A 13,542-nucleotide genomic window follows, 5' to 3' on the forward strand; every position below is an offset into this window, starting at 1 on the left:
CGTTTTGGCCACGCGTCTTCCCTGTCTACATTTTGATTAAGTCATTCAACGCCGCAGAACTTTACCTCCATTCCATCTCTAACTTTCAACTATAAATTAGGTCACGGCGACTCATTTTGGATGTGTCCAAAACATTGAACAGATATAGTTTTATAAAAATAATTTATAATTTTTTTTAAAATTTATGTTAATATAAACTTTTTTTTTGTTTGCAATTTTGTTCTTTTTGTAACTAGTTTTACTTATTTTAAATCATTTTTCCTTCAATTTTTCTTTAATTTTAAGGTATTAAGAGATAAGCAACTTATTGGTAGCTGTGGTGTGTTATGCTAAGATCCAGTGAGGGGAGTTGGATTAGAGTTTTTTTATAAGAAATATTGGTTTCACTTATAATTATGTAGCAGAATTGTGGGAGCTTTGGACGGTTTAAGGGCTTGGAACATGGCCTTGAGAAGACTTGATTTTGCAGTAGCTGTAGAAAACTTTCAACTATAAGCTTTAGGGTATTGATCCCAAGTCTAACTACTTATTATCCACCAATATTGTGCCATAACTATTTATCTACCTTCAATCAATTATCATTCAAGTCTATCTTAAATTCAACTATGATTTTTAACATCAACTCCTCTTTAAACGTGCTTTTACTGCTAGACAATTTTGAAATTTTTTAACAAAGTATCAACTTTAATAGATGCATCATGTCTATCATATCGGCACTAGATACAATTTCATTCATAAATAGTTACAATATTAAGTGTGCTTAACAAAAAAATTCAGCTCAATTATGTATATATAATAATTTTTTAGTTCAAGTACGGTATCTTATAAATTTATGGCAAACTTTTCATTAATTTGTGCATTAAAGTTTTTTTTTTCTTTTCAAGAAGACTACTTTCAAAAGTATCAGGATTTCAAGAGTTTAGGCCTCTCTCGACATACGTTAGGTATGTTTGGAAGAAGAATTTTTGAAAAAAGAATAAATTAGAAGAATTATATATTATTTATAATAATAAATACATAATTAATACATTAAATTTATATTAATATATTAATTTATATATTTTAATTTTAAAAGAAGCAGAATTTTCTTATACCGGCGTAATTTTAAAAAAATTTAAATTTAATCTAAACTTTTTATTTAATTTACATCTAACTAATTATAATTTATTATTTCACTAGCAGTTAAATATTAGTTAAATAAAACATTTAGATTGAGTGAAAGAGTAAACTTGTACTGATGTAAGAAGATTTTTTTTATTTTAAAAATATTATTTTTAAATATACTTATTTAAAATAATAAAACTATTCATTTTAAATATATTTATTTAAAATAAAAAATTATTCTTCCTTTTTTTTTTTCCCCTTCCAAAACTCTCTTCTTCGGCAACCCTTAACGACAAAGCTCTCAATGACCCAAAAATAAAATAGTAGAGCTTTTGTGAAGAAGATCAAATGTTTCTGGGTGGGAAGCATAGATTAAACATATTTACATGGAAGCAATAAAGCTGCGGATAAAATTAGTAATTTAAAATGTTCTCATAACAAGAGATTAATGATTTATGAACAACCTCCTTATGGGGTTCTCATAACATATGAATTTATGTTAAATTAAAAAGTTTAAATCTATTTTTATTTAAATATATAGTTTTTAAATATAACTAAATTTGATATTTTTTATTTTTTTTAGATTATCTTGTTATTTGGTGATAATATGACACACAATATACTCATGTCACATTAATAGAATATTCAAGAGTAGAAGTGACAAAAATGTTACATTATCAATAAATGACAATCAAATTATTTTAAGAAATCTAAAATATACGAGAAATAAATTTTAAAAAAAAATTAAAACTAAAACAAAATATAATTGTATCTAAAAATATATTTTATCTTACAGTTTTCATTTTAAAAATTTGATGTTTTTTGTTTTATCCCTTGCAGGTACATAATTAGAGTCTTGAAATGATTTTAAAATTTAAAATGATTTTTTTTCTATTTTTTTATTTAAATAGCATCACTGACAATTTTACTTATTTTTAACGAAAATTGATTATCTCTTGTTGTAATGTCTTTCGGACATGCTCTGACAACATTAATAAAAGAACTTATGATATATCAAAAAGTTTAAACATATTTTTTATCCTTAAAAATTTGATGTTTCATATTTTAGTGTTTATTCAATTATTTTACTTTTCAAGTCCCACAAGTTAAATAGTTAAACGCTTTCAGTTCGATTGATCGTTAAGGGTCTCATAGAGGACTTAAAACGCATTATTTCATTAAAAATAATTTTTTCACACTAAAATTAAATACACAGCAACTTCAAAAGAAAGCCAAAGGAACAGTTAAACATGATCAAAATTAAAGCACCCAAAATAAAAACACGATCGTAATATACAAATTGAAAATATATAAAAAGATTTAAAGTGAAAAATAATAAGATAGCATCATAAAACTGAAAGCATCATATAGTAAATTTTCAGATTCATGCATGAATCAAAGGAGGAAACAATTACCAGGAGTCACCAACCCCCCAAAACCAGCAAAGGATAAACAAAACACGTAAATAGAATAAAACGAAAGATCAAAAAATTCAATTGCTAATTGATCGTATAGCTAGAATTCACAGCATGAGAAGAAATCTATGAAACAGCATAGTCTTGCTTGCACAGAACACCAGCTTCAGCAGCTCCACGAGGTTTGCTTTTACGCCTATTTCCATTATGCCGAAACCCATTATTAGACTTCGTCAAGTCATCATTGTTTGACTTTGATCCATTTGCAACACCATTTTTCTCCTCTATCGATTCTATTTTCTCATGTAAATTTCGTTTTCTTTTTCTTCCGTGTCTTGTAGTGTTGACACTTTTCAATTTTATCTCTTCACTATATATGCCATTCTTAACGTTATCACCACTATCATCATGATCTTCTAATTTTCTCACTTGTTCTTCATCAAAGTCATCCTTAACCTTAAGCAGTTTTTGTGGCCTCCCTCTTCTTCTTTGCATAGGAACTTTTTCATCCTCACCACTTACAGGATCCTCGTCATTGACAACACTTAACTTTTTATCCTTTCCTCTACCTCTACCCATAATCTTAAAATCCAAGAAAATTTGATCATGCAAACCAGTATCTCTGCCAGTAAAAAAATAATACAAAAACCACAAAAAACAGAGTCATTTCTTCCCTACAAATTTCACTTTTTTTTTTCATTTGAGGTATTATATCATCACTTTCTAACACTTCTAACAAAAAATAGAAATGAATTTTTTTATTCAAAATTACATTAAGATATAATCATAAAAGTTACAGGAGAAATGTATTAATACTATTTCTGAATCTTTTTTTTTTAAATTCTTTAATTAATGGAACAAAAAAACATAATTTAATTGTTACTTTTCAGTTATAGAAAATAAAATTGAGGTTTGATTGATTTATGTGCAAACTCCGTTAATTTCTGAAATTGGAAAATTTCCACTTTTATAAATGTACATCGTAAAGCACACATGAAGTAATTCCGATCGTAAATCTTATTCAAAATAGCTGAAGCCGAAGTTTAGAGGCTGAGATTGCTATTTTGAAAAAAAAATACTGAATTAAGACACATGAAGTTATAATTATGGATGGTAAATCAACGAAGAAAGCCGAAACAAGCTATGCTTATAATCCAATCTAAATAATAAGAAATCTATAATAAAGCAAGAAAGCAATAGGTTTGCGGTAATTAAAACAAATCAATAGTAACAACAACAATAATAATAATAATAATAATCGAAATGAATGAAGTCACCTTAATTAATCTTTGAAAAGTCATAAATGAAAAAGCTAATAACATAAGAGAAACGGAGGAAGAAGGAAAAGAATGAGAAATACCTGGATTATGAAACACTGAGTATATACGATGAGTGTTCCACAGTGATTTTGGTGGCTTCTAAGAACAAGAGCCAAATGAAACACACCAAGATATTCACTCGATTCTACTATCTCAACCTAACTCTATTGTTCCTTTCTATATTGTTAACATGTTGAGGAAGACATTTTTTTAAACAATTTTTAAATGCTTAGAAGAGTAACCCTTCATCTTGTTTTAAAGGATGTTTGTTTTTCTCTAACATTACTTTAGAACATCGAATTAAACTTTTAATCATAATTATACCAAAAAGGAATTAAAGTTTACAAGATTTGAGCTTAAATTATAAAAATATAATCCTAAATAAAGGCAAACAGATACAGTTATATCATCAATATCGTTAGTGACAATGGTTACAATAATGGAGTTAATTAATATTATAAGACTATACGTGCAAGTAAATGTTGTTACTAACTAAAGTAAATTCTTGTTGAAATAATAATTTCATAGCAATAACTGAGGTGGAGTATATTCTTCTACAGCTAAAGTTAAATTCTATCTATATCTATATCTATATATATATAAAATTGACTACACCTACTTATTACTGAGTGTATTAAATTTTGAAACGTAACTTCATCTACTTATTATTCTATACCTTAAAATTCAAAATTGACTACACCTACTTATTACTGAGTGTATTAAATTTTGAAACATAAGTTTATCTACTTATTACTCTATACCTTAAAATTCAGAATGTATAAAGTCATTCGCATTGATTCCACTTACTTATTATTCTGTACAAAAAAATTCAAAACGTATAACTTATGAATTAAAATTATAATTTATCACACTTATTATGTTTTAATTGTATTTAAAAAATATTTATTAATATTGATGGTTATATTATGTTACAAACAGTAACATAAATATTTATACTATAAATTAGCTTAAATTACCATTATTAAAATTAATTATAATATTTTTCATAATTTACGAATTAAATTTATTATTGTATTTTAATATAATATATATTTTATTATGTACTTCAAACACTAAAATATATTTTGAATTAAAAAAATTAAACTTACAAAATTATTAGTTTATAATATATGTAAATTAAATAATAAAAGATAAATTTACATATTTAAATTATTTTATTAATTTATTAAAATAATCTATATTTCAATATGTACTTCAAATATTAAAATGTAATTTGAATAAAAAAACATATTTAGAAAATTATTTGTTTATATTATGTATTGTTAAATTAAATTTCTAATAAAAATACATTACAAACGGTAAGATAAATATTTATACTATAAATTAGCTGAAATTACCGTTATTAAAATTAATTATAATATTTTTTATAATTTACGAATTAAAATTACTATTGTATTTTAATATAATCTATATTTTATTACGTACTTTAAACACTAAAATATATTTTAAATTAAAAAAATAAACTTACAAAATTATTAGTTTATAATATATGTTGTTAAATTAAATTTATAATAAAAGACAAATTTGTATATTTAAATTATTTTATTAATTCATTAAAATAATCTTCATTTCAATATGTATTTCAAATATTAAAATGTAATTTGAATAAAAAAAATATATTTAGAAAATTATTTGTATATATTATATATTATTAAATTAAATTTTTAATGAAAATAAAATTTTACATATTTAAATTCTTTTATTAAATATTTTAATATAATCTATATTTTAATATTTACTAACAATACTAAATTGTAATTTAGTTTAAAAATATTACATTTATCAAATTATTAGCTTATAATATATATTGTTAAATTAAATTTCTAATGAAATGACAAGTTTACAAATTTAAATTATTTTATTAATTATTTTAATATAATATATAGTTTAATATATATTTTAAAAACTAAAACTTACTTTAAAATTAAATAAATTATACTTACCTAATTATTAGTTTATATTATATATTGTTAAGATCAAATAAAATAATTTAAAATTACTTTCATAATTTGCATAATTTATGAATTATAATTATAATTAATTCATGCTTATTATTTTTGAATTGTATTTAAGAAAAATTTATTAGAATTAATAATTATATAATGTTAACAATGACAATAACAAAACTACTGTAAATAATATTTAATAAAAAATATTAAAATTTATTATAAATAATTTAAACAAATTTTAAAATTTTTTATGTTAAATGTTGAAAATAAAAAAAGAATATTGATTAAATTATACAAAAATACTTTTGAAAAAAATTTATGAAGTTCTTGAGTTATCTTTTAATTATAAATAAAAATATATCTTTGTTTTTAACTTCTATTTAACATTTGAATGTTAATTATTGTTTTATATTATATATTATTAAATTAAATTTCTAATGAAAATACAAGTAAACTATCATACAAATGAAAAGACAACTTTTATTATATTAATTTTTTATTTTCTGACTTTTCATATATCACTGAGTAGGACTTCATCTCTATTTATATAAGTCATGTTTACACAACTTTTAAAAATTTGCTCACGGTTTTTTCTATTGTCATCTTTTTTATTTGTATTTTTCAATTATGTCAGCTATCAAGAATTATCTACCCATGTAAGTACATGCATTTTCGAGTTTGATATTTTTTATTTTATTTCACTAAATTGTGTTATATATTTCAATTTAAGTTTTTGAGTAAGCATAAAGATGTATTTTTTTTAAATAATATTATGTATTAAATTTTATTGTTAACTGATTAATTTGTATCAAATTTATCACTATTTTTCATACTTTTGTAGGAAACAACAAGTTGCAATGAAGATAAATGGACTTTTCTTAACGATTTGAATTCAATAACAGATGATTGTATCAAACCTATATCTCCAACCGTGGAAACAACAAACTAAAAAGAAAGAGAAAATTAATATATAAATTATAAATTTGTAATATATTGTTCAAATTTCTTATATAATACAATAATTTATATTTGATATTTTCTTTTAGGTTACAACTTGAATAAGATGAAGAATAAAAGGCAACAATAGAAGATTTAGAAGATTGAACTATTTTTATTACAATATTGTATAAATACTTTTAATATTATGTATAATTTGAAAAGTAAAATGTCATCAAACATTTAATTTTTTTATAAAATAATTTTATTATCTTATTATATACATTTCTCTTACTTTATTATTATTATTATTATTATTATTATTATTATTATTATTATTATTATGTATTGACTTTATTTTTAACATAAAATTTGCCTAGATTTTATATGTGACTCAAACTTTATATTATATCAACTTCTATAATTTTAATTAATATAAAGATTAATATTTATATTAAATAAAATCATTCTTCTCTTTTAGTTTCTACCTAAATCTTAATTGAAAAAATTTTAACTACTATTTTTTTCTCTTCTTCTATTATTTTTATTTTTTTACAAATAATTTAATAGAAATTGATATATCATAATTATGTATAACTTATTAATGTAGACAATATTTTATATTATAATAATTATGATAATAATTATTGATAAATTGTAATTAAAGAAAATTTATTAAGAATGATGGTTATATTATGTTAAAAATGGCTATATTAATATTGTTGTGAATGATATGATGCTTGATAAAAAATTATTAAATTTTTAAATGTAAAAAATTTTAAAAATTTCATTGTGAAGTAAAATTATACCTAATGAACGAAAATAGTTAAATAGTAAAAAAAAATCTATTAATTTCTTAAGTAACATTTTAATTGATATTAGTTTAAATTATTTTATTAAATACTATATATACAATCTATATTTTAATTTGTACTTCAAATACTAAAATGTACTTTGAATTTTAAAAAAAACTACATTTACAAAGATAGTAATTTATATTGTATGTTGTTAAGTTAAATTTCTAATGAATAGGCAAATTAATATATTTAAATTATTTTATTAATTAGTTTAGAATAATCTATAGTTTGATACGTACTTTAAACTCTAAAATTTACTTTTGCACTAAAAAATTTACACTTATAAAATTATTATTTTATATTATATATTATTAAATTAAATTTCTAATAAAAAGATAACTTTATAAATTAAAATAATATATATAAAATAAAATTAAAATCGTTAAAATAAGTTATAATATTTTGCATAATAAAAATAATTAATAGGAAAAAATATCTATAAATTTGTTGAGTTACCTTTTAATTAAAATAACATTATTTATTTACTTTAAATTATGTTAAAATTTAAATGATATTAATTTAAATTATTTTAAAAATTAGTTTAATATAATTTATATTTTATTATGTACTTCAAATATTAAAATATACTTTGAATTAAAAAAATTACACTCACAAAATTATTAGTTTAATATAATTTAAATCATGTATTCAATTTTATTTTTACCTGATTAATTTGTATCAAATTTATCATTATTTTCTTTAATACATCACAAGTAATTATTTACTTTTATGTTTTTCATGCTTTTGTAGAAAATAACAAGTTCTAATAAAGATAAATAGATCACCGTTGTGGAATACACTAAATATATATAACAAAAAAGAGTTAATTAGTACTGATACAGTACTAATTGATAAAAATATATTAGTATTTATATTTTCTTATTAAAAATTTATTATTTTTAATAAATTATAATTATGTTATTTTTATATGTTGTTGTATAATAATTAACTAACTTAATTTATTTTTAAATTTTTTAATTGATTAATTTTTTTTCTTTCTACAAAGCAATTACATACATGCTTCCATAGAATGAGATATTTTTTACCGGTTCAAAGGTATATTAAAGTAAGAAAAAGTATAGTTCATAACAAATTTTGCAGTGACAAAGAACAAAGATAGATTTGCTGCTGTTAAAAACAATTCTTTCATTTTGCAATTCTATGTCACTAACTATTATTAAGGAATTAAATGATGATAACATAAGTCTTTACTATATCTTTGAGTTTGTGAACTTTGAAGATTTGAAAATTCGTTGTGAAAATAACATCTTAACAGGTATTTTGCTGTAAATTTTTACTAAAATTGTTATATAATTTGTATTTAATTTATTATTTAGTTTCCTAAATTTATTTATTTTATGAATAGATGTGATTAGAGTAGTCATGTACACAAGTTCTATTAAAAAAAAAAATAACTGCTTAAGGCAAGATAAAAGAATGAGAGAATTAATGTATAAATTATAAATTTGTAATATATTGTTCAAATTTTTTAGATCATACAATAATTTAGAAGATTATATTTTCTATTAGGTCGCAACTTGGGAAATATGAAACAAAAAACGGTGAAAAAAAGACAACAATGGAAGATTTAGAAGATTGAACCATTTTTATTACAATATTGTATAAATACTTTTAATATTGTATAGAATTTAAAAAGTAAAAATGTCACCAAATATTTTTGTCTTTTATAAAATAATTTTATCTTATTATATATATATATATATATATATATATATCTTATTTTATTATTATATATATTATGTATTGAATTTGTTCTTAACATAAAATTTGTTTAAATTTTATATGTGACTCATAAATTTTATATTATATCAACACCTGTAATTTTAATTGATATAAAAATTAATTTTTATATTAAATAAAATCATTATTCTCTTTTAGTTTCTATCCAAATCTTAATTGAAAATTTTTGAACTACTCTTTTTTCCTCTACTTCTATTATTTTAATTTTTTTAAATAATTTAATAGGAATTAACTTATCATAATTATGTTTAACCTATTAATATAGATAATATTTTATTTATATTTTATATTGTAATAATTACGATGACAAATTTAATTTTTTAAATTAAAAAATAAACAATATTTTTACTTAATAATTTTGTTGCAATTTTTTTTATAAAATGTTATAATAACGATGATAAATTTAAAAATCTCAAATTAAAATTAATTAATTATAATAATTGAAATAAATTAAATATTATTAAATATCATAACAATGAAAATGAGTATGATTTGATATTTAAATCTTTTGGTAACCGTTGGTTTTGTATATTTAATAATTTATATTGTAATGAACGAATATGTAAAGAAAATATAACGTTTTAACTCTGAATTAATTTTAAATTTTAGATTTAATTTATATATATATATATATATATATATATATATATATATATCATTTGTTTCAAAAGTTAACAAGCATTTCTCTTTATGTACTTCTAAAATTTTATGACTATGAAGTTTAAATTTTCACAACTACCGAAAGACTTATAATCTAAAAATAATTGAGATTAATGTTTAAAATATTATAAAAATATTCTTTATATTAACATATCAAATTATATTTATTTATTAGAATTATATATTCTCACTATATGATTATTCAAATTTTTTAAATTAGAATACAAGTTCTAATGTTTTTGAAAATTTTATTGAGATTATTCAATTATAAACTCAGAGAACCATGTTTTCTACTGAAAAAATTTATTCATTTTGTGAACTTAAAGTTATTTCTCAGGATGTAAATCAAAATACAGGTGTTATACATAAAAATATTAATTCAATACAAATATTTTTTATTAATATATGTTTATTATGTTATATTTTTAAAGTTATAAATTTTTTAATTTTAAAAAATATTTAAATTAGGTTCACTAAATATTAACTTTTTATTTTTGTAAGACCATGTGATATATCAAATATTAGATTATAGATATAGCTACAAGGACATCACACAAAAATTATATCTGAAAGCAATTATCAAATCTCAAATACATCGGATCTGCGTCAAAATTGTTAGAATACATCTATTTTTTTAATGACGGTATAATATTTTAATGTGTATATATTAAATTTATATTTATATTTTTAAAATAATCATAGACCTAATTAATATTTTAATGACGGTATAATATATATTTAAATTAAAATTTTATTTAGTTATTTATTAGTCTTTTGTAAGATGCAACATATTATTAAATCTATTATTATCTTAATAAATATTATCTTAATTTTATTAATTTCATTATTATTACATTAACAAATAATTATTTTATATTTTAAAATTAATTTACTTTTTATTTTAATTAGAGAATAATTATAAAAATTTATTCATGCATGTATTGGTATTAATATTATAAACTGTGATAATATTTATTTATTTATTTATTAATATAATTCAATTATACATGTATAGAGTTTATCATAACTACTCTTATAATTAATATTTTATTATATAAATTATAAATTAAAATTATGTTTACTTATTTATTAATAATTTTTTAAAATTGTTGGTGATAAATCAAATCAAATCATTAAATAAGAACGTATGTATCCTGTAAAATTATTGAATATTTTAAATTTTAATGGATTTACTCTTCATTACTTACAACTCAAACAAGGAATGCCAATTATGCTACTTCAGAACATTAATCCGACATTAGAAATGTGCAATGGAACAAGACTCCTTATTAAGAATAATCATTAAATTATGTTGGATTATATTTGTCAAAACCTATATTTAATCATAGTCAATTATATGTTTTATTATCTAAAATAATGTCAATAAAAGAAATAAAAATATTTATTATTAAAGAAGATAAACAAATATATAAGATATATAAAAAATATTGTATAAAAAAATATTTCATAATCTTTCTTACTATAATTATATTTAATATAATAATTTTTTTACTATTGATATATTTTTATATTTAAATTATATATTGTATATTTTAAAATAAATTAATTTAATAAAAATAAAATAAATCCGTGCAACGCAGAGACATATTTACTAGTTAAATATAAAAGAAGGTTTTGTCTATGAGTTTTGCGTAAACTTGTTTATTTTCGTCCTATAAAATAAAATTATTTACAACAAAAAATAAATTTAAAAATAAATAATATTTGTTTTATAGAAAGACTTTTACACGTAATGGTGTGTGTATAGGGTATTATGGCATGACAGTGTGTGGCCAGTTAGAAATGTGGGCTATGCATACCGTGTTTGGGTACAACTTACTGCAAGGGTGGATTTTGCAAAGCGGCATAAATGTCAAACACAAAAATGTGGAGTGCATGGTATCTGTCTCCCAATAACAAGACCTAAACCTTGAATGTTGAAAAATTAGACCCAAAAAAATCAGCTATATCAGGCGAACCATAGGGGGACAAAGTTCATTACATTGTGTTTGTATTGCAATGAACTTTGTATTTATTTATGTCTTGTTATAATTTACTCATGCAACATAACTCTAATCGTGTCAACAAATTCATACATAAATTAACATTCACAAAGCTGATCATGACAGTGAATTACTCCATTCCAGCCTGGGAAAGCAAAACGCGCTAAAACACAGAAAGAACAGCTTTTCACGTTTGATATTTTTTTCTCATTATTCTCTCTTTCCCTCTCTCTTGTCCAATTTGATAAATTCTTTTGTCAATGATACAGTTTTCAAATGACTTTTTCTTTGTTTACATCAAATGACTCAACTTTGAGATTTTCTTCAGACATTGTGTCCACTGGGCCAATGTCCCTCGTCCGTGAGCCCAATAAACACACATCAAACAGTTTACGTAAACTCACACTTTGATAGAAAAGTATATATAGTTAACAATTTAACTTGCTTGTTTGGCTAATTTTTTGGATTTCATTGAAGGAGTTCAAGTCCATTCCTCTATCCTAAGTGATATCACCAAATCTTGGGAGCAGAAAACCCAACTATTATATTCAGCTTCAATTATCATATAAAGGATTCAAAGCTCTAATAAATGATTATTTGTCCTTGGCAGGAATACATAGCATGTGGACAAGTTTTGTTATTGCTTGTTCTTTTCTCCTAGTTAGTCTCCATATTCATCTTCAAACTTTAGGGAATAGTTTGGCTGGGGTTTGGGTATCCTTCCAAAATTTTCTGAAATGTTTGTTTGAAAATATAATTTAGTTATATGTTTATTTAATATTTTTTACAAAATTATAATAGTTTATATAAATTTTTTTAATAATGACATTTATTAAGACAAGTTTAAAATAAGTTATATAAAAAACTTTATTGATATAGTAAAAATAATTTGTGAGAATTATAGCTTATTTTTATAAGTTATCCATAAACTCTTTTGAGTAACACCTAAATAGTTAGTTTAAATGTTTTACCACTCTCATGCAAATATATTATAATAATTGTTTTTTTTTTTTCTATCTTAATCTTGATGCAAATGAATATTATGAATATCAATTTTGTTATTACACACTCAATAAGTATGATAATATACTGATATACTTTGTTACTAATCATTCACTCATCTTTAACCCATACATGAAAAATATGAAATTTCATGCATAGAAGAAAATGTTTTTCTTATACCAATAATACTGTCATCGTCTCACTAAATTAGATTAATTCTTAAGGATAATTTGTAACAATGACAAACTAATTTAGTAGTTCAAAATCTAATATAACAGGTGAGATTGTTTAGACGATATTATTACTATAAAGAGTGTGTTTTTTTTTTCCTTGGTTAAAATAACAAAAAAAAATTTACTTAACATACTTGCCAAATTTTGAGCACTGTTGTTGTTTTCACAAAAATAAACTTAACATCTTTTTCATTTGAATCTCAAATTAAAAGATGACAATCTATGGTGAACATTAAATAACTTGTTTTAAGAATATATGGTTGATATTAAAAAAAAAATTAT

At 20.8% G+C, this 13,542-nt stretch overlaps 1 protein-coding gene across 1 annotated transcript; it reads right to left on the minus strand.

The window, feature by feature from the left end:
• Positions 1-2,645: 2,645 nt before the first annotated feature.
• On the minus strand, positions 2,646-3,098 carry LOC113865150. Its single transcript, XM_027499533.1, has one exon. It carries the CDS (start codon positions 3,096-3,098, stop codon positions 2,646-2,648), a length of 453 nt encoding a protein of 150 aa, XP_027355334.1.
• Positions 3,099-13,542: the final 10,444 nt, after the last annotated feature.

This window comes from Abrus precatorius, unplaced genomic scaffold, assembly GCF_003935025.1.
Source record: "Abrus precatorius isolate BTA unplaced genomic scaffold, Abrus_2018 Scaffold4, whole genome shotgun sequence".
NCBI lineage: Eukaryota > Viridiplantae > Streptophyta > Magnoliopsida > Fabales > Fabaceae > Abrus > Abrus precatorius.

What these genes read in the sequence shown, in the direction of transcription:
- LOC113865150 (XM_027499533.1), bottom strand. Translation starts at nt 3,098, where the DNA reads ATGGGTAGAGGTAGAGGAAAGGATAAAAAGTTAAGTGTTGTCAATGAC.